The sequence below is a fragment of the Lithobates pipiens genome, unplaced genomic scaffold (genome assembly GCF_037356315.1).
Source record: "Lithobates pipiens isolate NorthernLeopardFrog02 unplaced genomic scaffold, aLitPip1_a1.2 Scaffold_8, whole genome shotgun sequence".
In the NCBI taxonomy this organism is placed as follows: domain Eukaryota; kingdom Metazoa; phylum Chordata; class Amphibia; order Anura; family Ranidae; genus Lithobates; species Lithobates pipiens.
This window is the reverse complement of record NW_027507903.1, coordinates 683,059,011-683,085,832: the sequence shown is the minus strand read 5'-3', so window position 1 is coordinate 683,085,832 and position 26,822 is coordinate 683,059,011. Positions and strand designations below refer to the sequence as shown.

Sequence of the window (26,822 nt, the reverse complement as noted above, 5' to 3'; positions counted from 1 at the left end):
GTGATCAGGGACACTGTTGATGGCTACACTGGTCTGATGACACCGGGACTGGTGTTATGGTGATCAGGGACACTGTTGATGGCTACACTGGTCTGATGACACTAGGACTGGTGTTATGGTGATCATGGACACTGTTGATGGCTACACTAGTCTGATGACACTAGGACTGGTGTTATGGTGATCATGGACACTGTTGATGGCTACACTGGTCTAATGACACTGGGACTGGTGTTATGGTGATCAGGGACACTGTTGATGGCTACACTGGTCTGATGACACTGGGACTGGTGTTATGGTGATCAGGGACACTGTTTATGGCTACACTGGTCTGATGACACTGGGACTGGTGTTATGGTGATCAGGGACACTGTTGATGGCTTCATTGGTCTGATGACACCGGGACTGGTGTTATGGTGATCAGGGACACTGTTCATGAATTCACTGGTCTGATGACACTGGGACTGATGTTATGGTGATCAGGGACACTGTTGATGGCTTCACTGGTCTGATGACACTGGGACTGTTGTTATGGTGATCAGGGACACTGTTGATGGCTACACTGGTCTGATGACACTGGGACTGGTGTTATAGTGATCAGGGACACTGTTGATGGCTATACTGGCCTGGTGACACTGGGACTGGTGTTATGGTGATCAGAACCCCTGTTGACGGCTACACAGGTCTGATGACACTGGGACTGGTGTTATGGTGATCAGGGACACTGTTGATGGCTGCACTGGTCTGATGACACCGGGACTGGTGTTATGGTGATCAGGGACACTGTTCATGACTTCACTGGTCTGATGACACCGGGACTGGTGTTATGGTGATCAGGGACACTGTTGATGGCTTCACTGGTCTGATGACAATGGGACTGGTGTTATAGTGATCAGGGACACTGATGATAGCTACACTGGTCTGATGACACTGGGACTGGTGTTATGGTGATCAGGGACACTGTTGATGGTCACACTGGTCTGATGACACTGGGACTGGTGTTATGGTGATCAGGGACACTGTTGATGGCTTCACTGGTCTGATGACACCAGGACTGGTGTTATGGTGATCAGGGACACTGTTCATGACTTCACTGGTCTGATGACACCGGGACTGGTGTTATGGTGATCAGGGACACTGTTGATGGCTTCACTGGTCTGATGACAATGGGACTGGTGTTATGGTGATCAGGGACACTGATGATAGCTACACTGGTCTGATGACACTGGGACTGGTGTTATGGTGATCAGGGACACTGTTGATAGCTGCACTGGTCTGGTGACACAGGGACTGGTGTTATGGTGATCAGGGACACTGTTGATAGCTGCACTGGTCTGATGACAATGGGACTGGTGTTATGGTGATCAGGGGCACTGTTCATGACTTCACTGGTCTGATGACACTGGGACTGGTGTTATGGTGATCAGGGACACTGTTGATGGATGCACTGATGTGGTGACATTGTACTGCTGTGGCGAGTGATCAGAGACACTGGCCGGCTATACTGGCATACAATGATATCTGGACAATATCTGGACAACCTGGACAAATTATTTGACATTTCTTTTAAAAAAATTGTAGGACTTTGACAATACCCTTGTGGTAATCTTGTGTATGTGTATTTTTTTATTTTTTTTTGTAGGTAAATGCGAACCAAAACTGGCTATTCTTATTCACAGGTATTGAAAAGAAAACATTACTTATATCAATGACAGAAAATACCTTGTTTTCAGGCTGGAGGTCGTTCAGGAGGACATGGGGGGTCAGGCACTACTGGAGCCCGCGACACCACAGCTTTATTTATTGCTTGTAAGTCCTGAACGAGTCTCCAGCCTCCTTGTGGCTTCTTAACAGTAAACAATGGAGTATTACAGGGTAAATCTGGACATTCTATGATTATACCCTTATCCTGCAGTTCCCTGATTACAGGATCTATTCCAACCTCTGCATCTTTTCTCAAAGGGTACTGTTTTTGATGCGGTCTCATAGTACTTTTGAAGGTGATATGCACTTCACTTGCTGTTTTAATTTGTCCTACATCACCTTTTCCTCTTGACCAAAGGTGGTCGGGGGATGTCTTTAAGTGCATCCTCTTCCTCCCGGGTCAAGAGGACCAGTCATTCTTCGTCATAATGTCCCCCTGAAAGGTGCACCCCTGGTGTACTTTGTGTGACCCAATTGAAGCTACAGGACTGGATTCCCTTTGTTTTTCGTTGTTCTGGTGTCATGTGTACCCAATCATTTAACAAATCTCCCAACTCATACCATTCTACTGTAGTGTTTCCAGTGATTGACACATGGGGTGGAAACTCTTTCTCTGTGTAGCTTGAATACCTCATCAGGAAGGAGACAGGTGGCCATGCTGTTTCCCTCCCGATCCCAATACAGGGTTTTCAAGGTGATTCTGACCCCTTTTAACTTAGTTAGTTTCTTTTCATAATTCATATCAGGTCCTGAAGAACATTTGAAATACATTGTACAATGTGAATGATGCTGGATCTTGCAGTTCCTCTCACTTTATCCTTTTCTTCCACCTTGTTCAGTAGGGGTTGCTGCATGCACCCAGGACCTGCAGTACATAGATCCAGGCTATACCAGTAATAAGGCTCGCTGTGATCCTCCACTACAGGTGTTTTGCAAGAGCGGTGGGCTCTCAAGCCCCCTTCAGCTGGTATAACCGAAATATCAAGTGCATGAAACAAATCCCTGCCCAGCAGGTTAACCGGACATCGTTTAGATATCACAATTTTACATTCAACTTGTTTGCCTGTTAGTGGGTCCTCTATAGGAAGATTTTCTGATACATCCTCCTCACACATTAACCTGTTTGCTGATTTTACAAAAATTGTACCTTTTTTCTTAACTCCTCCAGGCATGTCCTGGGGATGAATCAGGGTCCTGCATGCCCCTGTGTCACACAAAAAGGTGACTTCCCTTCCTTTTACAACAAGTGTTATTTCAGGTTTAATCTTACTCTGTAAATACATTTCCACATTACATATCTCCAAATCTTCAGACCCTTCTGAATTCCTTTCATTGTCCATACATTCTGTCTCATACATTTCTTCTCCCTCTAGTCATGCCTCCTCGTCCTTTTTAAACTTGCAATCCATGGCCAAGTGGCCTTTCCTGCCACACAAAAAACATTCACCCCTCTCTTTCCTTCCCTCGTAATCCTTAATGCGAGGTCTACGCTGGGGGTTTGACTTTTCTGTACCTCTTTCGGCAACATGAGTGATCCATCTTCTACAGCAAACGCCTTTCCTTTTTTTCCTTTCTTTTATGATTGGAAATGTCTTTCAGTGTGGCCTGTATATGTAATAAAATCCTGGAGCCTGCAGGTTCTATGCTTTATTATGTGTTTAGTGAGCTGCAGAAGTCCCTGTGTAGGCGTGTCATCCTCCAGACCCTCCCCCTATCAGCCTCTATACTGATCCCCATTGGTGGATGTGGGCGGGGCTTCTTCTGGCTCTGATCCCGCAGTGTGCAGTGGCGGGGCTCATCCTGAATATACACAGTAACCCCGGTGTCACGGGTCTTTGGGGTTCTAGAACTTCTCATATCATAGTGAGCACAACCCAATCTGAGGAAATGCTTCATCTCTATTTATTATAAAGAAATCACTTCCAATACAATACGATTCCTGACAATCACTTCTAATTACTGGACATGATTGGGACATAAAAGATCCAAAAAATGATTGACAGAACTGATCACATGACTCCGGTGATAGAAATAGAACATGACCAATAGAAACATGAACATTCCTAATCGGGTCCTCTGGTGGACGGCAGGATGACTATAACAGATGATAGATGTCTCTGGGGTTATCATGGGGGAAATCTGATGTGGATTGTCAGCTCTTCTGAAAAGTACAATCCAGACCCTGATCTGCAGATATATTTCTGGATTCTTTTCTATGAAATAAAGATTTCCCGGGACCCCTTTAGACATGGACAATACTAGTTCTAGCAGCTCCTCAGTCCAGCCGTTCCCCTATAACACTAAGGCCCCATTCACACTTGTGCAACTTAAATATCATGTGATTTCCACTGCGACTTTACTGTGCGTCATAGTGGGACATTGATGGGACTTTGGATGAGTGTGTCTTGTGCAGAATGGAAAAAAATGTCTTAGGTTTCTTTATTTTCTAACGAATTACAAATTTTCATAATGACTGGAATTGGAATCGGTCAAAAATTGATAGACGGATTTGAATTGTGTGTGAAGAATAGCTGGTTGTTAAGGAGCGGGCCTGTAACCCAAATTTCGGCATTCTTAACAACCGATAACTCATCAGCTTTCAGCGGGTTTCCCCACTGACAGCTGAATGTGAAAAAAATAATGGCGGTAATAAAAGAAATAAAACAAAATTGAACGACATGGGGTCTCCCTCAAAATCCATACCAGACTTTTATCTGAGCAGGCAGCCGGGCAGGTTAGGAAAAGGAAGGGAGTGCCCCCCCAGAACCATACCAGGCCACATGCCCTCAACATGGGGGGTGCTTTGGGGCAGGGAGGACACCAGTTTTTGACAATTTCTTTAATAAAACAATGTCCCCTGAAGTAGATCCATCACGCAGCCCGCCGCATTGCCAACCCAAAAAAAGAAGAAAAAAAAACCTCCACCCCGATGAAGGCTCCCATCATCTGCCTGCTCCGCCGTGTGTCAGCTCTTAAATAACTAAAGGGCGGGGCCACCCAATGACATCTCTGGGTGGTACCGCCCCTTATGACATTGTCAACCAAGGGCATGCTGGGTCAGTGAAGTCAAAAGGGGGCCGTTCCATGCCCCTTAGGTATTTGTCACATAACAAAGCAGGCAGACGGCAGGAGTGTTTGTCAGAGCCAGAGATTTTTTTTCTTTTTTCAGATCGGGGGGGGGGGGGGGGGGGTTGGCGGTGGGCGGCATGATTGACAATGGATCTACACCCAGGGACATTATTTTTTAATTTTTAATAAAGGAATTGTCAAAAACTGGTGTAGTGTAATTTTTTACACTTTTTCTGATGTATGTGCAGGGGTATAATGCACCCAAAAACTGATTCACATGGGGGGGGTGGGATCTGGGGGTCCTCTTGTTCAAGGGTCCTTTAAGATTCCGATAAGATCCCCGCCTAAAGACCCCCACAACCACCCCCCAGGGTTGTGGGAAAGAGGCCTTTGTCCCCATCAACTTTGCTTTGGGAAGCACCCCCCATGTTAATGGCATGTGGCTTGGCATGGTTCAGGGGGGGCACTCGGTTGTCCCCCCTTTCCTGACCTGCTGGGATACATGTTCAGATAAGGGTCTGGTATGGATTTGGGGGGGCGCAATGCCATTTTATTTACATTTTTTGCATGGGGTTTTCTTTAAAATTCATACCAGACCCGAGAGGCATAGCGTTAATTGGGGGGACCCCAAACATTTTTTTTTTTTTATTGCCGGCATTCTTTTTTTCTCATTCAGTTGCCAGTGGGGAAACCCGCTGACAGCTGATGAATCATCAGTTGCCAAGGACGCTGCAACCGTCTTCCCGACCCACTCCTTAACAACCATCTATTCTTCACATAGAATTAGAATTGCGATCGATTTGAAAATGTGTAATTCATTAGAAAATAAAGAAACCTTGATGTGAATTGTAAATCGACTTATGTATGTTTGACATTGTAATCATTTGTTCACCTTCTCTGTATACCTTGCAAGCCTTTCAATAAAAAATATTAAAAAAAAAGAAAAAAGAAAATAAAGAAACCTAACAAATCTTTCTGTTCTGCACTTATCACACTTATCCAGAGTCACATCAAAATGGATTCTATATTATGCAGGTGGGACTTTCATGCGACTTTTGAGGGTTTACATTGAAGTCTGTGCATGAAAGTCAGACTACAGTAGTGCAGGAACTTCTCTGAAGTCGCACAGATATGAACAGTACTCATAGGGAAACATGGGGTGCGACTTGTGCGACTTCGGGGTCCAAAGTCACATGACAAGTCACACAAGTGTGAACGGGGCCTAAATCCTCATCACTTCCTATCACTATATGATAAAAGAAAATTTCTCTATATAAATGGAGACTTTAGGAAAAAACATTCAGAGAAAAAAATGTAACAAAATCTTAGGAAAGCAATGAGGAGGAGAATGTCGGGATGTCTTCCCTAATGTAAAGCTGAACTCCGGGCAGATAGAAGAGAGAAATGAAGGCGGCTCTGTATACATGAATACAGCCCAGAGTTCTGCTTTACCAGGAAGTGAGACAACCTCATTATTCCTCAAATATTGTTTGATGGGCACACTGGCAGCGTTGGGCAAAGTGGCAGCGTTTGGCACAGTGGCCGCATTTGATGGGCACAGTGGCTGCATTTGATGGGCACAGTGGCAGCATTTGATGGCAATGTGGCAGTGTTTGACACAGTAGCTGCATTTGATGGGTATGGTGGAAGTATTTGGCATAGTGGCAGCATTTGATGGGCACAGTGGCTGCATTTGATGGGCGCAGTGACAGCATTTGAAGACACAGTGGCTGTAATTGATGGGCACAGTGGTTGTGTTTGGGCACAGTGGCTGTGTTTGGCACAGTGGCAACATTTGATGGGGACAGTTGCAGCGTTTTATGGGCACAGTGGTTGTGTTTGATGGGCACAGTGACTGCGTTTGGCACAGTGGCAACATTTGATGGGCACAGTCGTATCGTTTGATGGGCACAATGGCTGCATTTGATGGCACAGTGGCTGCAATTGATGGGCACCGTGGTTGTGTTTGATGGCACAGTGGCAGCGTTTGATGGGCACAGTTGCAGCATTTGATGGGCACAGTGGCTGCTTCTGATGGCACAGTGGCTGCAATTGATGGACATCGTGGTTGTGTTTGATGGCACAGTGACAGTGTTTGATGGGCACAGTCGCAGCTTTTGATGGCACAGTGGCAGTGTTTGATGGGCACAGTCGTAGCTTTTGATGGCACAGTGGCTGCAATTGATGGGCACCGTGGTTGTGTTTGATGGCACAGTGGCAGCGTTTGATGGGCACAGTTGCAGCATTTGATGGGCACAGTGGCTGCTTCTGATGGCACAGTGGCTGCAATTGATGGACACCGTGGTTGTGTTTGATGGCACAGTGGCAGTGTTTGATGGGCACAGTCGCAGCTTTTGATGGCACAATGGCAGTGTTTGATGGGCACAGTCGCAGCTTTTGATGGCACAGTGGCTGCAATTGATGGGCACAGTCGCAGCATTTGATGGCCACAGTGGCAGCGTAAGATGGGCACATTGGCTGCAATTGATGTTTTTTTTCCCAAAAATTTTACACCTCCCCAATAAAAATTTGAGCAAAAGCTGCCACTGATTTCCAGGACTGAAAGCTGCCAACATTGATAGAAACAGGAAAAGGAGGAATAAAATAAATGTAATTGTGAAAAAAAAATATATAATCAGCACAATAAACAATGTGATTGTGAAAATAAAAATAAAATAATCATGTAATGTAATTAGCCTACTAATAGGCTTGATGTGATTGCTGCCACACCACTTAAGCCGCGTACACACGGGCGGACTGTCTGTCCAACTTAGTCCGCCGAAACACATTTCAGCGGACAGTCCGCTTGTGTGTGGGCTTCAGCAAACTTTTTCAGCGTGCAGTCTGGCGGACTAAGTATTTCGGAATTTCCGTAATATTGTCCGTCCAACTTGGGTTTCAGCGGACAGTCCGCTCGTCAGTAGGCTAGTTGGACGGACTAAGTATGGCGCATGCTCAGAAAGGATTTACATGGCGGAAGGTTGCATTGCTGTGTATTGGACTTCCTATTTCTAGTCCCGTCGTACGTGCTGTACATGTCATTGCACAAGTTTTCAGCGGACTGTTTTGCCATCCGTGTGTGGTCAAGTCCGTTCATTCGAAAGTAGGACGGACTGTCCGTCGGATTGTCTGACGGACTTAGTTGGCCAGACAGTCCGCCCGTGTGTACGCGGCTTTAGAGTGTATCCACATGTGACTCTCAATAGATATGATGGCGATTTCTACCTACCTCACTTATATGCTTAATGATACATACAATAAGTGATTAAAACCATTTGTCTATATAAGAATCAACCAATGCGGTTGCAGCTATTATGGATAGAATTTAATAAAAAATGAATAATAACTGTGCAAAGAGAATAACAATCACATTTTATTTATACAGAAAAGAAACATTAGAATAATCAGATATCACCAAATATAACGTAGTGATGTTACACATACAATGTTGCCAGTGGACAAAGATAATGAATACAAAAAGGATATATTGTTACAATGAACATATAAATACTATCAGTGTATTAAGGCAAATCCTAGGAGAGAAAAAAGAAAAGAGAAATAAGATAATACGGATACGTTCCACAGACAGATCTTACGTGACCATGCTTGTGGAGACCATGAGGCTAAGAGAGGCCCATCAATGGGAGCTTTGATTTTTATGTTCCCTCTCTACCCTCCCCCACCAATTACACAAATGGACTACTTTCATTGGTTCAGAGCTGTATCAAATTCTGATTGGCTGTACCTGAAGCCTAGTTGGCCATCATGCTTCTCACATAAGCATTAGACTCTCTTCGGTGCCTCTCTGTCTACCATGTTTCTGGTTGTTGGGTAAGAAACCCTCTTTGATCCGAGTATAACCAGTTCCTCTGATATGTCCATCTCTATAAACAATCGGGGGGCTTAGTTATCACCCGACTATTGAAGACATCAAACTGCTTGTGAGAAACATGAAGAAGTCTTGTGAGCCGGACCCAAATCTCATCATAATATCATAAAATATATTATGTACATCATCTTCCTGTAAAAACACTCATATATATATATATATACCCATCTAACAGGGCATGGTCATTTAATTAGAAAGTCCTCACAATGGTTCCCTTGAAGCCTCTTGATATAAATATGAAGCTCAATATTTCCACATCATCGATAATAAACAAAATATATCAGACATTCCAGCGAGAGTCTGAAGTCACCGGATATCAATGAACTGTCACTGAAAGTTGCACTGCGGTGGAATTTTGTCAATATTTGGACTTGATTTATGAGTTTTTGGTTGCACTGCACTATATATTTTGTTTAATAAAATACCCGTCACCGTCACTTTTTCCCCCACAAATAGAGCTTTCTATTGGTGGTATATGATCACCTCTGCATTTTTATATTGTTTGCTCTATAAACAAAATATTTTTTTTTTTTACTTTTTGCGATAATTAATATTTCATTTTTTTTTTATTTTTCCATCAGTTTAGACCGATATATATCTTCTCCATATTTTTGGTAAAAAAAATCACAATAAGCGTATATTGATTGGTTTGTGCAAAAGTTATCACATCTAGAAAATAGGGGATAGATTTATGGCATTTTTATTTTTTATTTTTTTTTCTACTAGTAATGGCGATGATTTTTAGCGGGACTGCAACATTGCGGCGGACAGATCAAACACTTTTGACACTATTTTGGGACCACTGATATTTTTACAGCGATCAGAGCTATAAAAATGCACTGATTACTTTATTATTGGGCGGCACAGTGGTGTAGTGGTTACCACTCTCGCCTAGCATTAAAAAGGGTCACTGGTTTGAATCCCAAGCATGACACTACCTGCCTGGAGTTTGCATGTTCTCCCTGTGCCTGTGTGGGTTTCCTCCGGGTACTCCAGTTTCCTCCCACACTCCAAAGACATGCTGGTAGGTTAATTGGCTTCTGTCCAATATTGGCCCTAGTATATGAATGGGGACCTTGGATTGTGGTCTCCTTGAGGGTAGGAATGGAAGTGAGTGTGCAATGTACAGGGATAGGGTTACTAACTGTGGGGGGTGTGGCTGTGTGTTAATGAACACTGATTTCTGCTCCAATCACAGGGACACTTGTTGCTAGGCAGAATGGGGAGATGCTGTTTACTTCTTCATCTCCCCGTTCAGCCTTCCCGTGAGACGATCACGGGTATCCCCGCGGCGGGACCCGCAACCGGACTCACGGGGGTTTTGACTGGTGCGCGCGTGCTGCTGGTGGCACGCACACGATGGCACAGCGGCATTCTTAAAGGGACGGACAGGTACGCCCTTATGCCTGTCTGTGCCATTCTGCAAACGTACATCGTCGTGCACCGGTCGGGAACCGGTTAATAAACTATTTCGCTAATATCGTGTGACATACAAAATTGGAACTAACACTATTTTATTCTCTAGGGCAGGGATATGCAATTAGCGGACCTCCAGCTGTTGCAAAACTACAAGTCCCATCATGCCTCTGCCTCTGGGTGCCATGCTTGTGGCTGTCAGAGTCTTGCTGTGCCTCCTGGGACTTGTAGTTCTGCAACAGCTGGAGATCCGCTAATAGCATATCCCTGCTCTAGGGCTTCTGCTGTCAGGAAATAAATCTTATTTTGGGGTTTTATCTTCAAGCCTGAAATGATTTTTTTTTAAACATGTGTGCAAAAAATGCTAAAACGGTTGTGGAAGAGAAAGGGTTAAAGGGCCCCTGTCATGAGAGAATCATGGGGGCCGCCATTTCTACCATTACTCTCCTTGTGAGAATGCTAGTTCCCTGGCTGTCATGCTGATGCTTTGCCTTCATTACTGTCTCAGTCTGTGACCCGGAACAAGTATAGAGATAAGGAATTCTGACTCTTTTCTGATTCTTATTCCCCCCATGCTTGTTCCGGGTCGGAGACTTAAAGTGGTAATAAATCCCAAAACAGAAATGACAATTATTGGAGCTTACCAATCCTTAGATGTGGTGGCTGCATTCCTTTTCTGTTTTTACCTTTATTTTCCCCTGGTGATCCTGCCAGTAACACACTTCCTGTCTTAGGGCGGCTCCTCTATCTATGGAGGGGCAGTGGAGACCCCCTTGGACAGCAGCCTTGTCTGGAGAGGGGGGTGTTGGATGGACTAGTAGATTTAGATGGACTTTACATAAGTGACTAACAAATTAAAGGAGAACTCCAGATAACACTTTATAAGCCGTTACACCAACATTTGTGTCTCCTTTTGGGATAAAGGTTTTACATCAATGAATAAAAGCTGATCATTGTAAGCACCCCTGTCATTGGTGAATGGTTTGTCCCAATCCTCTAACTGCCACTTTTGCTGGACAGATTGGTCTGTTATAGAAAGTTGGGAAATAACAGCAGAACCAACAGGTAAAAGAACAAAATTCCAGGAGGACTCCGAAAAAACAAAGACCGCTGTGTTCATGTCAGTGACAGACGCCGTCATATCCGTCATTTTATATTTTGTCTTTACTACCACTTTATAAGTTCTTACATTACACACAGCCAGGGAACTAGTATTTTCAGAAGGAGGCCCTCAGACTTCTCCCAGGAGCCACCATTTCCTCCAATCATTGGCTGATCAATGAACCAATCCCACCACCCGTCCACTGTGATGTCACCAGACTGTGGGCGGAGTTCTCACATCTCCCGCCTCCCCCCACATATCTTTATACAACCTCCCCCTACAAATATCCCAGCATGGAGGGGCTCAGTGAAGGTGGTGGTGAAGGTGTGGAGGTGTCGGATCGGGTCACACAGATCATAAAAGGAGATCCGCCCGGCCTCATAATCCAGATCTATCCTGACTCTGTTACTGGAGGGATTGGGGGGTAAGAGGATCGATTTACTGTCATGTATCACACAATACTGATTATTATACCTGTCCAATCCCCAGGACTTCTTATTCCTTCCAATCACTGACTCCCCCCCTCTCCTCCCTATACTGGGGTAACACATCCCGACTATCCAGCTCTTTGACCCCCCGACATCCACTTCCCAGTAATGTCTCCCTGAGGAGAAACTCCGACTGCTCATCACCTGAGGATAATCCTGGAATCTCTCTGGTGTTTCTGGGTGATTCTGGTTTCTATGTGACCAGGATACAGTTTTCCTGTCATCTGATATCTGTAGATAATTATGAGCTGTGTTTCCATCCAGTAATATGTCTGCAGCTCCCTGTATATAGAAGTATACATTTACCTCTGTTTATATTATATATCAGATAAATATATATCAGATAAACCTTTGTGTAAGACCCCCGCCACATCCAGACCCCCTCCATCATGGAGGAGCTCCTCATGTCTCTCTCTGTCCTCATTATCTCCATCCTCAGTATCACACAAGTCACCTGTGTCTGATTCCTGTAAGACAGTCAGTGGATCCGTCACGTTACACAGCTCCTCAATGTGACGCAACTTCCTGGACAGCTCCTCCTTCTTTATTTCCAGATCCCGGATGGAGATGGAGATCCGCTCTGCCCTCCCGGAGATGTCCCTCAGGACTCTCTTCTCCAGGTCTTCCAGACGTCTCCTGAGATTACACATGTGCAATTTGTTTATTTCCGAATTTGGTTTTTAACGAATTTTGACAAATTTGTCAATTCTGAAATTTTTGATTTTCTGAACTTTTGAATTTCTGAAGTTTCTGAATTTCCGAGTTTTGGATTTTCAAATTTTCCGAAATTTTAAATTTTCGGAAATATGGAATTCAGAAATTGGAAAATTCAAAATTGCAGAAATTCAAAATTTTGGAAAAGTGAGATCTCGGAAAATTTAGATTTCAAAATTTGAATTTGGAAATTCAAAATTTTGGAAAATTCAGAAATTCAAATTTTCGGAAAATTCAGAAATTCGAATTTTCGGAAAATTCAGAAATTCGAATTTTCGGAAAATTCAGAAATTCGAATTTTCGGAAAATTCAGAAATTCGAATTTTCGGAAAATTCAGAAATTCGAATTTTCGGAAATATGGAATTCAGAAATTGGAAAATTCAAAATTGCAGAAATTCAAAATTTTGGAAAAGTGAGATCTCGGAAAATTTAGATTTCAAAATTTGAATTTGGAAATTCAAAATTTTGGAAAATTCAGAAATTCAAATTTTCGGAAAAATCAGAAATTCAAATTTTTGAAAAATTCAGAAATTCAAATTTTCGGAAAATTCAGAAATTCTAATTTTCGGAAAATTCAGAAATTCTAAAATTCTAAATTAAGAAATTTAAAAATGTTAAATTTGTAAATTCAAAAATTCTATATTTCATAAATTTGAAAATTCAAAAATTTGTAAATTTGAAAATTTAAAAATTTTGAAAATTCAAAAATAAGAATGAAAATCTGAAAATTCTAAAATGTGTACATTTGAAAATTCCAAAATAAAAATGAAAATCAGAAAATTCCAAAATTTGTAAATCTGAAAATTCCAAAATTTGTAAATTTGAAAATGCCAAAATTTGTAAATTTGAAAATTCAAAAATTTGTAAATTTGAAAATACCAAAATTTGTAAATTTGAAAATGCCAAAATTTGTAAATTTGAAAATCTAAGAATAAAAATGAAAATCTGCAAATTCAAAAATGTGCAAATTTGAAAATTCAAAAATAAGGATGAAAGTCTGAAAATTCCAAAATTTGTAAATTTGAAAATTCAAAAATAAGGATGAAAATCTGAAAATTCAAAAATTTGCAAATTTGAAAATTCTAAAATAAAAATGAAAATCAGAAAAATCAAAAATTTGTAAGTGCTAAAATTCCAAAATTTGTAAATTCTAAAATTCCAAAATTTGTAAATTTGAAAATTCAAGAATAAGAATACTTACTCAGATTTTCATTCTTATTTTTGAATTTTCATATTTACACATTTTTTAATTTTCAGATTTCATTCTTATTCTTACTTAATGTGATTGTAGCTGTATTAGTGCAATTTTGACAAAGAAAATTGAGTACTGTCCGTGATACTTTTTTTATTTGCACTAACATACAATTTTTCAGGACAAGCTTTCTGGGTATGTCCCCTTCTTCAAGGTCCAAGCAGTACTGATTTACAAATTTTTAAGCAGAATGTAAAAACAAAGCAAAAAAAAAAAACACCTCTGAAGAAAAGAAGAGAAAAAAAAGAGAAAAAAAAACAAAAAAACACATACAAATCAATGGCAATAAAGATAAGAGAAGAGTTAGTGAGATAAGACAGAGGGAGAGCTATGGAATGGAGGGGGGGGGTGCTGGTCACAGAGGGGGTTGTAAAACTTTAGTATAATGAGTAAGGAATCCTATATCTAAATTCAGGCCATTATTTTTGGTGTCAAAAAGAATTATCATTCTTAGTTCAAAGGTTTTCCTTTCCTGGATAGTTCTGAAATTCCCTTTAAGAACTAAAACATTGAGGTCTTCTATAGGGCGGTCCGGTGGTGAGAAGTGATGTCCCTCAGGAGTCCATAAACTGTCTTCTTTATGTTCCTTGATGGTGTGTCGGTGTAAATTCATCCTCGTTTGCAACTTCTGTCCTGTTTCACCAACATAAGATCCTTTGCTGCACCTTTTGCATTGGATGGAGGTCCACCACATTGCTGGAGGTCCAGTTGTAAGATCCCATGATATTGAAGGTCCCGTTTGTGTGTGTGACACTTTGGATAGATTGATCTGGTTGCATAGTTTTCAGCGCCTTTTTATTGCAGGGTTTGCTTCCATTATTTGTGACTTCATAATCAGAGTGAAGTTTCCTGCTGATTGGTTTAGGTCTGAGGTCGGGTGGTTGTCTGAAAGCCAATAATGGGGGTTGTTGAAATATTTCTTTCAGAGGGTCATCCTCTGTTATAATGGGTTGTAAATCTTTGATTGTCTTTTTGATCCCTTCTAGTGTTGGGTTGTATGTGGTGACTAGAGGTACTCGGTTATTCGTTTTTTATCTCTGTGTATTGGAGGAGATTTTCTCTTTGGGTTTTCAAGGCTGTGTTTATGCCGTTGTTGATGGTTTTGTCTTTGTAACCTTTCTTGTGGAAGGAGTCTGCCAGTGTTCTGAGATGTTTATCTCTGTCTTCTGGGTCTGAACAAATTCGGTGGTATCTGATGGCCTGGCTGTGTATGATGGCCTGGCTGTGTATGATGGCCTGGCTGTGTATGATGGCCTGGCTGTGTATGATGGCCTGGCTGTGTATGGTGGCCTGGCTGTGTATGATGGCCTGGCTGTGTATGATGGCCTGGCTGTGTATGATGGCCTGGCTGTGTATGATGGCCTGGCTGTGTATGGTGGCCTGGCTGTGTATGATGGCCTGGCTGTGTATGATGGCCTGGCTGTGTATGATGGCCTGACTGTGTATGATGGCCTGGCTGTGTATGGTGGCCTGGCTGTGTATGATGGCCTGGCTGTGTACGATGGCCTGGCTGTGTACGATGGCCTGGCTGTGTATGATGGCCTGGCTGTGTATGATGGCCTGGCTGTGTATGATGGGCCTGGCTGTGTATGATGGACTGGCTGTGTATGGTGGCCTGGCTGTGTATGATGGCCTGGCTGTGTATGATGGGCCTGGCTGTGTATGATGGGCCTGGCTGTGTATGATGGCCTGGCTGTGTATGATGGCCTGGCTGTGTACGGTGGCCTGGCTGTGTACGGTGGCCTGGCTGTGTATGGTGGCCTGGCTGTGTATGATGGCCTGGCTGTGTATGATGGGCCTGGCTGTGTATGATGGACTGGCTGTGTATGGTGGCCTGGCTGTGTATGATGGCCTGGCTGTGTATGATGGCCTGGCTGTGTATGATGGCCTGGCTGTGTATGGTGGCCTGGCTGTGTATGGTGGCCTGGCTGTGTACGGTGGCCTGGCTGTGTATGGTGGCCTGGCTGTGTATGATGGCCTGGCTGTGTATGATGGGCCTGGCTGTGTATGATGGACTGGCTGTGTATGGTGGCCTGGCTGTGTATGATGGCCTGGCTGTGTATGATGGGCCTGGCTGTGTATGATGGGCCTGGCTGTGTATGATGGCCTGGCTGTGTATGATGGCCTGGCTGTGTATGATGGGCCTGGCTGTGTATGATGGACTGGCTGTGTATGATGGCCTTGCTGTGTATGATGGCCTGGCTGTGTATGATGGCCTGGCTGTGTATGGTGGCCTGGCTGTGTATGGTGGCCTGGCTGTGTATGGTGGTCTGGCTGTGTATGATGGCCTGGCTGTGTATGATGGCCTGGCTGTGTATGGTGGACTGGCTGTGTATGGTGGCCTGGCTGTGTATGATGGCCTGGCTGTGTATGATGGCCTGGTTGTGTATGATGGCCTGTTTAGTGTGTTGGGGGTGAAAACTGGAACTGTGAAGATAGCTGCATCGGTCAGTCGGTTTTCTGTATATCGACGTGTGAAGCTTGTGATCCCTGATGTATACTGTAGTGTCTAGGAAATTCACATGTGTGTTTGAATAATCCATTTTTAGTTTAATAGATGGGTGAAAAGTGTTGATCAATGAGAAGAATTGGTTTAGATTTTCTTCACCTTCAGTCCATATCATGAAGATATCATCAATATAGCGATAATATCTGTATGGCTTTTGTTGTATGCTGTTCAGGAATTTGTCCTCCAGATCAGCCATAAATAAGTTTGCATATTGGGGTGCCATCTTGCTTCCCATAGCAGTACCCATACACTGGAGATAGATGTCATTATTGAAAGTGAAGTAGTTGTGTGTAAGAATGAATTCGATGAGCCGTGTCACATCCTCAGCAGTGTATTTCTGGTTTGGTGAGGATGATAAGAATCTGTGACATGCCGCCAACCCATCCTTGTGAGGGATGTTACTGTACAGAGATTCTACATCCATGGTGACTAGAAGTGTATTTGGGGGTAATTGTTGTATATTGTTAAGCTTGTTCAGAAAATCAGTGGTGTCTTGTAGGAAACTCGCAGTGTTCATGACGAAAGGTTTTAACATGTTTTCTACAAGGCCTGAGATATGTTCGGTAAGTGGATTCATACCTGTTATGATGGGTCTGCCTGGATTTCCTGGCTTGTGAATCTTGGGCAGCATGTAGAAGTCTCCAATTTCTGGATTATCCGGAATTGCATTGATGAGTTCTGAATGTAGGTGGCTCGGTATTGTCACAATGAGATCTTTTAATTGCTTAGTAAAATCCTGGGTCGGATCATAATCCAGTTTTTTGTAGTAAGTAGTATTTGCCAGCTGCCTCTGGCCCTCTTGTATATATTTGTGTGTATCCATCACAACGACTGCTCCCCCTTTATCTGCTGGTGTTGATGGTTATGGCCTGATTATTGGGCAGATCGTGTACAGCTCTTCGCTCCAGTGGTGAAAGGTTGTATAATATTTTCTTTTGCTGGGTGGATAGCAGGGATGTAACTCGTAGCCTGAAGCTGTCAATATAGGTATCCAGTTTGGGGTTGCGTCCTTGTGGGGGTGTAAAATTGCTGTTCTTTTTGTCACTTTTGTCACATTGTCTTAGGATTCCTTTCATTACTGTGAAAATATTCTTTGAGCTTTACCAGATCAATCTATCCAAAAGTGTCACACACACAAACAGGACCTTCAATATCATGGGATCTTACAACTGGACCTCCAGTAATGTGGTGGACCTCCATCCAATGCAAAAGGTGCAGCAAAGGATCTTATGTTGGTGAAACAGGACAGAAGTTGCAAACGAGGATGAATTTACACAGACACACCATCAAGGAACATAAAGAAGACAGTTTATGGACACCTGTGGGACATCACTTCTCACAACCGGACCACACTATAGAAGACCTCAATGTTTTAGTTCTTAAAGGGAATTTCAGAACTACCCTGGAAAGGAAAACCTTTGAACTAAGAATGATAATTCTTTTTGACACAAAAAATAATGGCCTGAATTTAGATATAGGTTTCCTTACCCATTATACTAAAGTTTTACAACCCCCTCTGTGACCAGCACCCCCCCCCCCCCCCATTCCATAGCTCTCCCTCTGTCTTATCTCACTAACTCTTCTGTTATCTTTATTGCCATTGATTTGTATGTGTTTTTTTTTTCTCTTTTTTTTCTTTTCTTTTCCTCAGAGGTGTTTTTTTTTGCTTTGTTTTTACATTCTGCTTAAAAAAATGTAAATCAGTACTGCTTGGACCTTGAAGAAGGGGACATACCCCAAAAGCTTGTCCTGAAAAATTGTATGTTAGCGCAAATAAAAAAAGTATCACGGACAGTACTCAAGAATAAGAATGAAATCTGAAAATTCAAAAATGTGTAAATTTGAAAATTCAAGAATAAGAATGAAAATCTGAAAATTCAAAAATGTGTAAATTTGAAAATTCAAAAATAATAATGAAAATCTGAAAATTCTAAAGAATGAAAATCTGAAAGTTTGAAAACCCGTAAATCTGAAATAAAAATGAAACAATAATAAATATTAAATTATAGGTATTGGATTTTTTTTTTCAAATTTGGTTGTTAGTGAACGTAATGAATATGAATTAATCCAAAGTTACAAATTATCTCAAATAACGGATCTAAACAAAAGGAAAGTAATGATCTAAAAATAATAATTAACAATAATAATAATAACAAAACCTTTTTTATAATTAATTATGAATTTGATCAATTCCATTTGTTTAGATGCGGCATTCATTATTTTGGATAATTCATAACTTCAGATACATTTCTATTTGTTACATTTACTAACAGCCAAATTTGAAAAGAAATTTCAATACCTATGATTTAATGCTTCGTTATTATTTCAATTTTACAGATTTTTTTGTTTTTTTCATATTTTGAAATTTTTGAATTTTCTCATTTTTGAATTCCAAAAATTCGGAAACTGGAAAATTTGGAAATTGGACAACTCAAAATTCAGAAATTGGAAAATTCGGAAATTGGAAAATTCAGGTATTGGAATATTCGAATATTCGGAAATTTGAAATTCGGAGATTTCTGAATTTCCAAATTTTCTCATTTCTGAATTTCTAAAAAAAGCAAAACAAGAATGAAAAGAAAACAAATGATTTTTTTGTCAGTGCACATGTCTACCTGAGATCTCTAAACAGGGCAGTGACTCTCTCTGTGTCACCGGCTGCTTCTTCTTCTACTTTCCTCCGGTGTTCCTGCAGACTCTGGACTCTTTCCTCCGTCTTCTCTCTCTTTGTCAGAAGTTTCTGCAGAACATTCCTCAGTGTCTTCTTCTTCTTCACAGAAGCCTCATTCAGTGACTCCATCTTATGTCCTGTGTGTTCTCCAATCACATAACAAGACATACAGACACAGCTACCATCGTTAGTGCAGAAATACTTCAAAACCTCCTTATGGACGGAGCATTTCCTGCTCTCCATGGACAAGGTGGGGTCACATAAGACGTGTTCTGGGGACTTTTTGTGGACTTTCAGGTGTATATCACACAGAGAAACCTCACAGTGCAGACAGGATCTAACAGCAGGTACAGAAGAGTACACACAGTGAGTACAGAAGACCCCGGACTTCTCTTGATCTGGCTGAGGAGACAGGAAAGTCTCTGCTATGTTACGTAGTGTTATGTTCTTCTGCAGTTCAGGCCGATCCGGAAACTTCTCTCTGCATACAGGACAGGAATATCTTCCAGGCTCCTCCTGTGTATCCAGCGCACCATCAATACAGACCCGGCAGAAGTTGTGACCACATCTCAGCATTACAGGATCGGTATAAATGTTCAGACAGATGGAACATTCCAACTCAGCTCTCAGATCACCAGACGCCATCGCTGACAGCAGAAGAGAAACGAAACTAAAAGTCTCTGACACCGGAGAGGAATGTGGATGGGGGAGGGGTGACGTCCTCCTACACAGGGTGAGGCTGAGCTCAGCTCTCTGCTGACTTAGAAACCTTTCTATGTCAGATTAGGACACGCCCCATGACTGTGTACATTTACACTTATAAACATCTATTTAACCCCTTGAGAGCCACCATGACATACTTTTCTTCCAGCATTTGTATCCACAGACCACATCGGGGTGCTGCACCTAGGGGTGGGGCACATTTTTCTGGCAGCAAGCCTGTTATACACCCAGAGCTGAAGAGAAGACGGTGGAGTCTAATCAAGTCTTCATCCTCCTCCTCCTCTGTCTTCCAGGAACAGAATAGATTGAAGTCACCAGTAGCTGCTAAAGCTCCCTGTTCTTCCTCCTCATCCACAGATACTCCTGTCATTGCCCCACCAATTGGCATGGAGAAGTCATCTGAGATATTTCAGCACAGTGTCAGTCACTTGCTCCATGAGGATGCACAGCAATTAATGAACGGCGAGGTTGGGGAGGAGACCAATGGGAGCATAGAGGGGGGTGACATAAGGCAGGATCAACCAATTGGCACCAATGTTCCTGCAGCTGAGACCTACTGCCACGTTGGCTCCAGTTCTGAGTAACGGGGAAGTGATAATAAGGTCTAAGTAAGTGCAGAGCAGAAAAATTTTAAGTTACTAGTTTTATTTTGTTATTGGTTATTAGAATTTGTTCAGTTTAGTTTATTTTATTCATTTTCAAACAAATTGCACATTTTTGGAGCAATTCAATTTCAAATTGGTTGAAAATGTATCAAATTCTGTGTAAAGAATAGTTGTTAAGTAACGGGCCGGCAAGCTGGCCACGGCGTCCTTTACAACCAGAACTCATCTGCTGCCAGCTGGACACCGACCGCAGAATATAAACAAACAATTGCCGACATTAACCACTTCAGCCCCGGAGGATTTGGCTGCTCAATGACCGGAGCACTTTTTACAATTTGGCACTGTGCTGCTTTATCTGGTAATTGTGCGGTCATGCAATGTTCTACCCAAACAAAATTTGCATCCTTTTTTCCCACAAATAGAGCTTGCTTTTGATGCCATTTGTTTGCTTCTGCGTTTTATATTTTTTGTGATATAAATGGAAAAAGACTGAAAATTTTGCAAAAAAAAATTATATTTTCTACTTTTTGTTAGAATTTTTTTTTTTAATAAACTCAATTTTAGTCATACATTTAGGCCAAAATTTATTCAGCCACATGTCTTTGGTAAAAAAAAAAATGTCAATAATTGTATATTTATTGGTTTGCACAAAAGTTATAGCGTCTACAAACTAGGGAACATTTTCTGGAATTTACGCAGGTTTTATGTATGACTGCCTATCTCATTTCTTGAGGTGATAAAATAGCAGGGCAGTACAACCCCCCCAAATGACCCCATTTTGGAAAGTAGACACCCCAAGGAAATTGCTGAGAGGCATGTTGAGCCCATTGAATATTTTATTTTTTTTGTCACAAGATATTGAATAATGACAAAAAAATTACACAAAGTTGCCACTAAATGATATATTGTTCACTCATGCCATGGTTATATGTGGAATTAAACCCCAAAATATATTCTGTTGCTTCTCCTGAGTACAGGGATACCGCATGTGTGAGACTTTTTGGGAGCCTAGCCGCGTACAGGACACCAAAAACCAATCACTGCCTTCAGGATTTCTAAGGGTGTAAATTTGTGATTTCACTCCTCACTACCTATAACAGTTTGAAAGCCATAAAATACCAAGATAGCATAAAACCACCCCAAATGACCCCATTTTGGAAATTAGACACCCCAAGCTATTTTCTGAGAGGCATGTTGAGTCCCTGGAATATTTTTTCACAAGTTGCGGGAAAATTACATTTTTTTTGCACAAAATTTTCACTAAATGATATATTGCTAAAACATGCCATGGGCATATGTGAAATTACAACTGTCATAGGTAGTGAGGAGTAAAATCTGAATTTTACGCCTTTAGAAATCCTGAAGGCGGTGATTGGTTTTTTCAGATCCTGTACGCAGCTAGGCTCCCAAAAAGTCTCACACATGAGTTATCCTCGTACTCAGGAGAAGCAGAATGTATTTTTGGGTGTCATTCCACATATAACCATGGCATGTTTGAAAAATATATCATTTTGTGACAACTTTGTGTAAAAAAGAAACAAAAATTGTATTTTTTTCTGAAACTTATAAAAAAATATCAAATATTTCATGGACTCAACATACCTTTCAACAAAAAGCTTGAAGTGTCTTCTTTCCAAAATGGGGTCATTTGGGGGGGTTGTGCCATCTTGGCATTTCAGGGCCTTGATTGGTTTTTGGGGTCCTGTACGCGGGTAGGCTCCAAAAAGTCTCACACATGTGGTATCCCCATACTCAGGAGAAGCAGCAGAATTTATTTTTGGGTGTAATTTCACATATGCCCATGGCATGTTTGAACAATATATCATTTTATGACAACTTTGTGTAAAAAAGAAAAATTTATTTTTCCGAAACTTGTGGAAAAATATCAAATATTCCATGGACTCAACATGCCTCTCACCAAAAAGCTTGACATGTCTCCTTTCCAAAATGGGGTCATTTGGGGGGGGTTGTGCCATCTTGGCATTTCAGGGCCTCCAAAACTGTGATAGGTAGTGAGGAAGTGAAATCACCATTTTACCCCCTTAGAAAGCCTGAAGGTGGTGATTGGATTTTGGGGTCCTGTATGCGGCTAGGCTCCAAAAAAGTCTCACACATGTGGTATCCCCATACTCAGGAGAAGCAGCAGAATGTATTTTGGCGTCTCATTCCACATATGCCCATGACATGTTTGAGAAATAGATCATTTATTGACAACTTTGTGCAAAAAAAAAAGAAAAGAAAGTGTAATTTTCCCGAAAATTGTAACAAAATATAAAATATTCCATGGACTCAACATTCCTATCAGCAAATAGCTTGTGGTGTCTACTTTCCAAAAATGAGTCATGGGGGGGTTAAAATGTCATTTTATGAACAACATTTAGAAGATTATGTCACACATCACCCACTCTTCTAACCATTTGAAGACAAAGTTCTTTCTGACACTTTTTGTTTACATGAAAAAATATAATTTTTCCGCTAAGAAAATGATGGTTAACAATAAAACAAAGTAACTGCAAAGCAAATACAATAAAAATAAAACGATTTTTAACACAATCTGTGCCTAAAAAATATATGCCGAAGCATGGGAGCAATCCACCCCTAATGTTAGGAGCAAATCGCTCCTCCACTCCTGCCCCCATGCTTCGGCATATATGCTCTTTTTTTTTTAACTGCGGTGGTGAAATCACCTCCTACAGCGCTGGAGTCTTGGCTTTACATATCGTGGGAGCAAACGCTGTTGCTGTCAAGATAAATAAACACGTGCTGCAGCTAAATGACGTACCGAAAAACAAGAAAATGGTTAACAATAAAATACAGTAAACACTAAATTATGAAAGAATTAAATACCTGAAAAGCAAACATGATAAAACATAATAACAATAAAACATTGCATTGTAGAATACAGTATAAAAGAGAACAACAATAGAGAAAAAATAGAGAGAGGGAGAGAACAATAAAACGACAACTGTTTTTTTGTTTTTTTACTTTATATATATATATATATATATATATATATATATATATATATATATATATATATATATATATATATATATATATGTTTTTTTTTCACTTATTTATTTATTTATTACACTTTTTTTGTAACGGTTGTAAGGGTTCAGTTCCAGGTTCGGGTCTCCCAAAATGCGATGGCATCTTTGGAGACCCTGTGAATGTGTGTCCTAGCCTGTACAGTGCTGTACCCTATGATAATACTCCACTAGTGTGTGGTAGCGTTCAAAACATTCACCAATGCAAAGACCAGGATTGTCAGGACAGCAGGGACAATAATAACGGGTGTCCTGTCTATATCCGCGCTTTCTACAGATAGGACATCTTCTTTGGGGGGCTCGTTGGGTAGGGATACCAGGGAGGACATAAGGAAAATGCCTCTCATGCAGCCGGCTTACTGCATTTGGATTGGGAAGTTGGGCCGCAGCACCGTCTGGAAACATAAGGGCTGTGATGATCTCTTCCTGGAATTTAAGGAAGGATCCAGTTTGTCCTGAAGCTTTGTATAGCACATAAACATTCAGCAGAGGCAATTTGACTAAATATACAGACACTTTTTTATACCAGCGTCTGACCTTACGGCAATTAGGTACGGTGCTATCAACTGGTCATTGAGGTCCACCCCTCCCATATTAAGGTTATATTCGTGGACACAGAGGGGTTTCTCCACAACACCAGTCGCTGCAGGAATTTGGACCGTGAAGGGAGGACAGAACAAAAACTTTCTTATTATCCCTCCACTTCATAGCAAGCAAATTATTACACTTCAAGCAGGCTCTCTCCCTAGTCTAAGATGGGAATCTACAAGCCACTGGGGTAAGCCCCAGTGATTTGATCGCACGGTGCCACATATACGAATTCCATGATTAAACAAGCGACTAAAAAGTGGCACGCTCGTGTAAAAATTGTCCACATACAAATGGTACCCCTTTCCGAATAAGGGTGACACTAAGTCCCACACAATCTTGCCAGCGCTCCCTATGTAATCTGGGCAGTTCTCCGGCTCTACATGACTATCTCTTCCCTCGTAAATGATAAAACTACATGTATAGCCTGTGGCCGTGTCACAGAGCTTATACATCTTGACCCCATATCTGGTACGCTTGCTGGGAAGATACTTTTTGAAAGACAAGTGGCCAGAACACTTAATTAGGGACTCATCAATGTAGACAACTTGATTGGGAGTAAACAAGGCTTTAAACCGTTGGTTGAAGTGGTTTATAAGGGGCCAAATTTTGTAGAGCCAATCGAATCCAGGGTCACCCCGTGGACTACAGAGTTCATTATCATTAAAGTGTATGAACCGCAACATCTGGTAGTATCTAGCCCTGGTCATGGAGGCAGAGAACACGGGAATATGGTGCATTGGGTCAGTGGACCAATATGACTGCAACTCACTCCTTTTAGCTATGCCCATGAGGAGGAAAAGGGCCAGAAAGGTCTCAAATTCGGAAACCGTAATTGATTTTCATTCTCTGGTAAGGGTCAAATGGGGATTAGCGGCGATGAATTGACCAACATACAAATTGGTCCACTACAGATCTATAAAGATCTTCTGTGAAAAACAGAGAATAAAAATAAAGTGACATAAAATCAACTGTTTCCACCTAAATTCCAGGTTGGCCAGTGAATGGGGGAATTATGGGTGCTGCAGAAGTGGTGGACTCCCAATTCAGATTGGCAATTCAGCAGGAAGGGCACTATGGGCTCGAAGGGCCTGTGTTTGTTTTCTTCTTGGTGGCTGTGGGACATTACTTGTGCTAGCAACCTCACCAGCTTGAACTGCGCTTACGTGGTTCACCACGTCACCACGTGATACTGCAGTGCTGGATGTATGACCAGGTGATGTACGACCGCTGGTGCTTGCCAGTTCACCAGAAGGATGAGCGGCTCTAGTACTTCTCTGCTCCATACAAGGGACCTGCGGTTCTTGCACCTCAACAACAGCAGAAGAATGGGGTCGGGTACGCCTGACCTTGGCAGGGACCACAACTCCGTCATCAGAGCTATCTGTCAGGGTGCCGCTGCTGTCTACAGGATCATATTCTGAGCCTGAATCTGACAGATTAAAAGTACATACATAAAATGTGCATACATACATGTAAACACACACACACCCATAATACACATAATACACACACATATATTGTATATATACACACACCCACACACATATTAACCAATGACTGCTGGTGATAAAAAAATGTTGGGGGGTGCAAACAAACTGAAAAATTCTGAAAAATAACATAAATTGCAGCCTCACTGTGCCCATCAAACGCAGCCACTGTGCCCATCAAATGCAGTCACTGTGCCCATCAAATGCAGCAACTGTGGCCATCAAACGTAGCCACTGTGCCATCAAATGCAGCCACTGTGCCCAAACGCAGCCACTGATCTCATCAAACACTGCCACTGTGCCCATCAAACAAAGCCACTTTGCTCATCAAACGCAGCCACTGTGCCCATCAAATGCAGTCACTGTGCCCATCAAATGCAGCAACTGTGGCCATCAAACGTAGCCACTGTGCCATCAAATGCAGCCACTGTGCCCAAACGCAGCCACTGATCTCATCAAACGCTGCCACTGTGCCCATCAAACAAAGCCACTTTGCTCATCAAACGCAGCCACTGTGCCATCAAATGCTGCCAGTGTGCCTTCAAATGCTGCAACTGCTCCATTGAATGCTGCAACTGTGACCCCACTCGCCCGCTCGCAGTCTGCCTGGCACTTACTTAATCAGGTGGCAGGTAACAGACCCGAGTACCTAATTTGCAGAGAGGCGGTTCAGTGTTAGGAAAGCGAATATTCATTTGCTTTTCTAACACACCTGGGTGGTCTGTGAGTGCCAAGCATGGTGCTCGGAGTTCAGCTATTTTAAAGCCTATTAGAGTCTATGGCGCTAATTAGGTGCTTCAAAAATACCCCCCTGCCGCTGTAATTCAGGTACCCGGTGCCCAAAAAGGGGCCGGGCTCCTGAATAGGGGGTGGCAGAGGCAGCCATGGATAGATTCATGCAATGCATGAATATATCTATTAGTCATAGAGGGGGGTGGCTGGAGAGAGGGGGCAGCGCCCGTGTGCCCTTGTGGACGCACCGCCACTGATATAAACACATGCACATACACATACATACATATGCACATGTACACACTAGGGTTGCCACCTGTCCAGGATTCACCCGGACAGTTCAGGTTTTGAATCATGTGTTCGGGTTTCAGTCCACCTGAAACCCGGACAAATTATACAGACGAGGCTGTGGCTGAGTGATTGGCCACAGCCACTGTGTGCCAAGGCACACTCTGTGCATTACATTACTACTCACCTTGGGGCACCCAAATGTATCCCAGGTCTTTTATAATCCTATAGTGTTTACAGCAAAAAAAAAAAAAAATTCCCTGTGTTGTAAAAGTGTTCGGGTTTAACTTGAAGAAAAGGTGGCAACCCTAGTACACACACATGCACATATACATACATGCACATAGACACGCACACATATACATACATACATGCACACATACATGCACACACACACACACACACACACATAAATACACATACAGTAGATAGATAGTCTTATAAAAATCTTCAGTCCTTTACCTTACCTCTTCCTGCCATGTACTGCACTGTAGGGGGAGACAAAGAGCACGGCACACGCTGTGCTTTACTGGA

At 42.1% G+C, this 26,822-nt stretch overlaps 1 protein-coding gene across 2 annotated transcripts in view; it reads right to left on the bottom strand.

The window, feature by feature from the left end:
* LOC143962135 (E3 ubiquitin/ISG15 ligase TRIM25-like) overlaps nt 1-19,640 on the bottom strand; it is a 167,505-nt gene extending 147,865 nt beyond the window's left edge. Inside the window, exon 1 of one of the 2 annotated variants that reach the window (XM_077471459.1) lies at nt 18,797-19,640. In XM_077471459.1, coding sequence (XP_077327585.1) covers nt 18,797-19,457 — 661 coding nt within the window. In that variant the 5' untranslated portion in view covers nt 19,458-19,640. Of the gene's footprint in view, nt 1-18,756 lie in introns of both variants that reach the window. The other variant, XM_077471460.1, reaches the window with a different exon arrangement.
* Nucleotides 19,641-26,822: the final 7,182 nt, after the last annotated feature.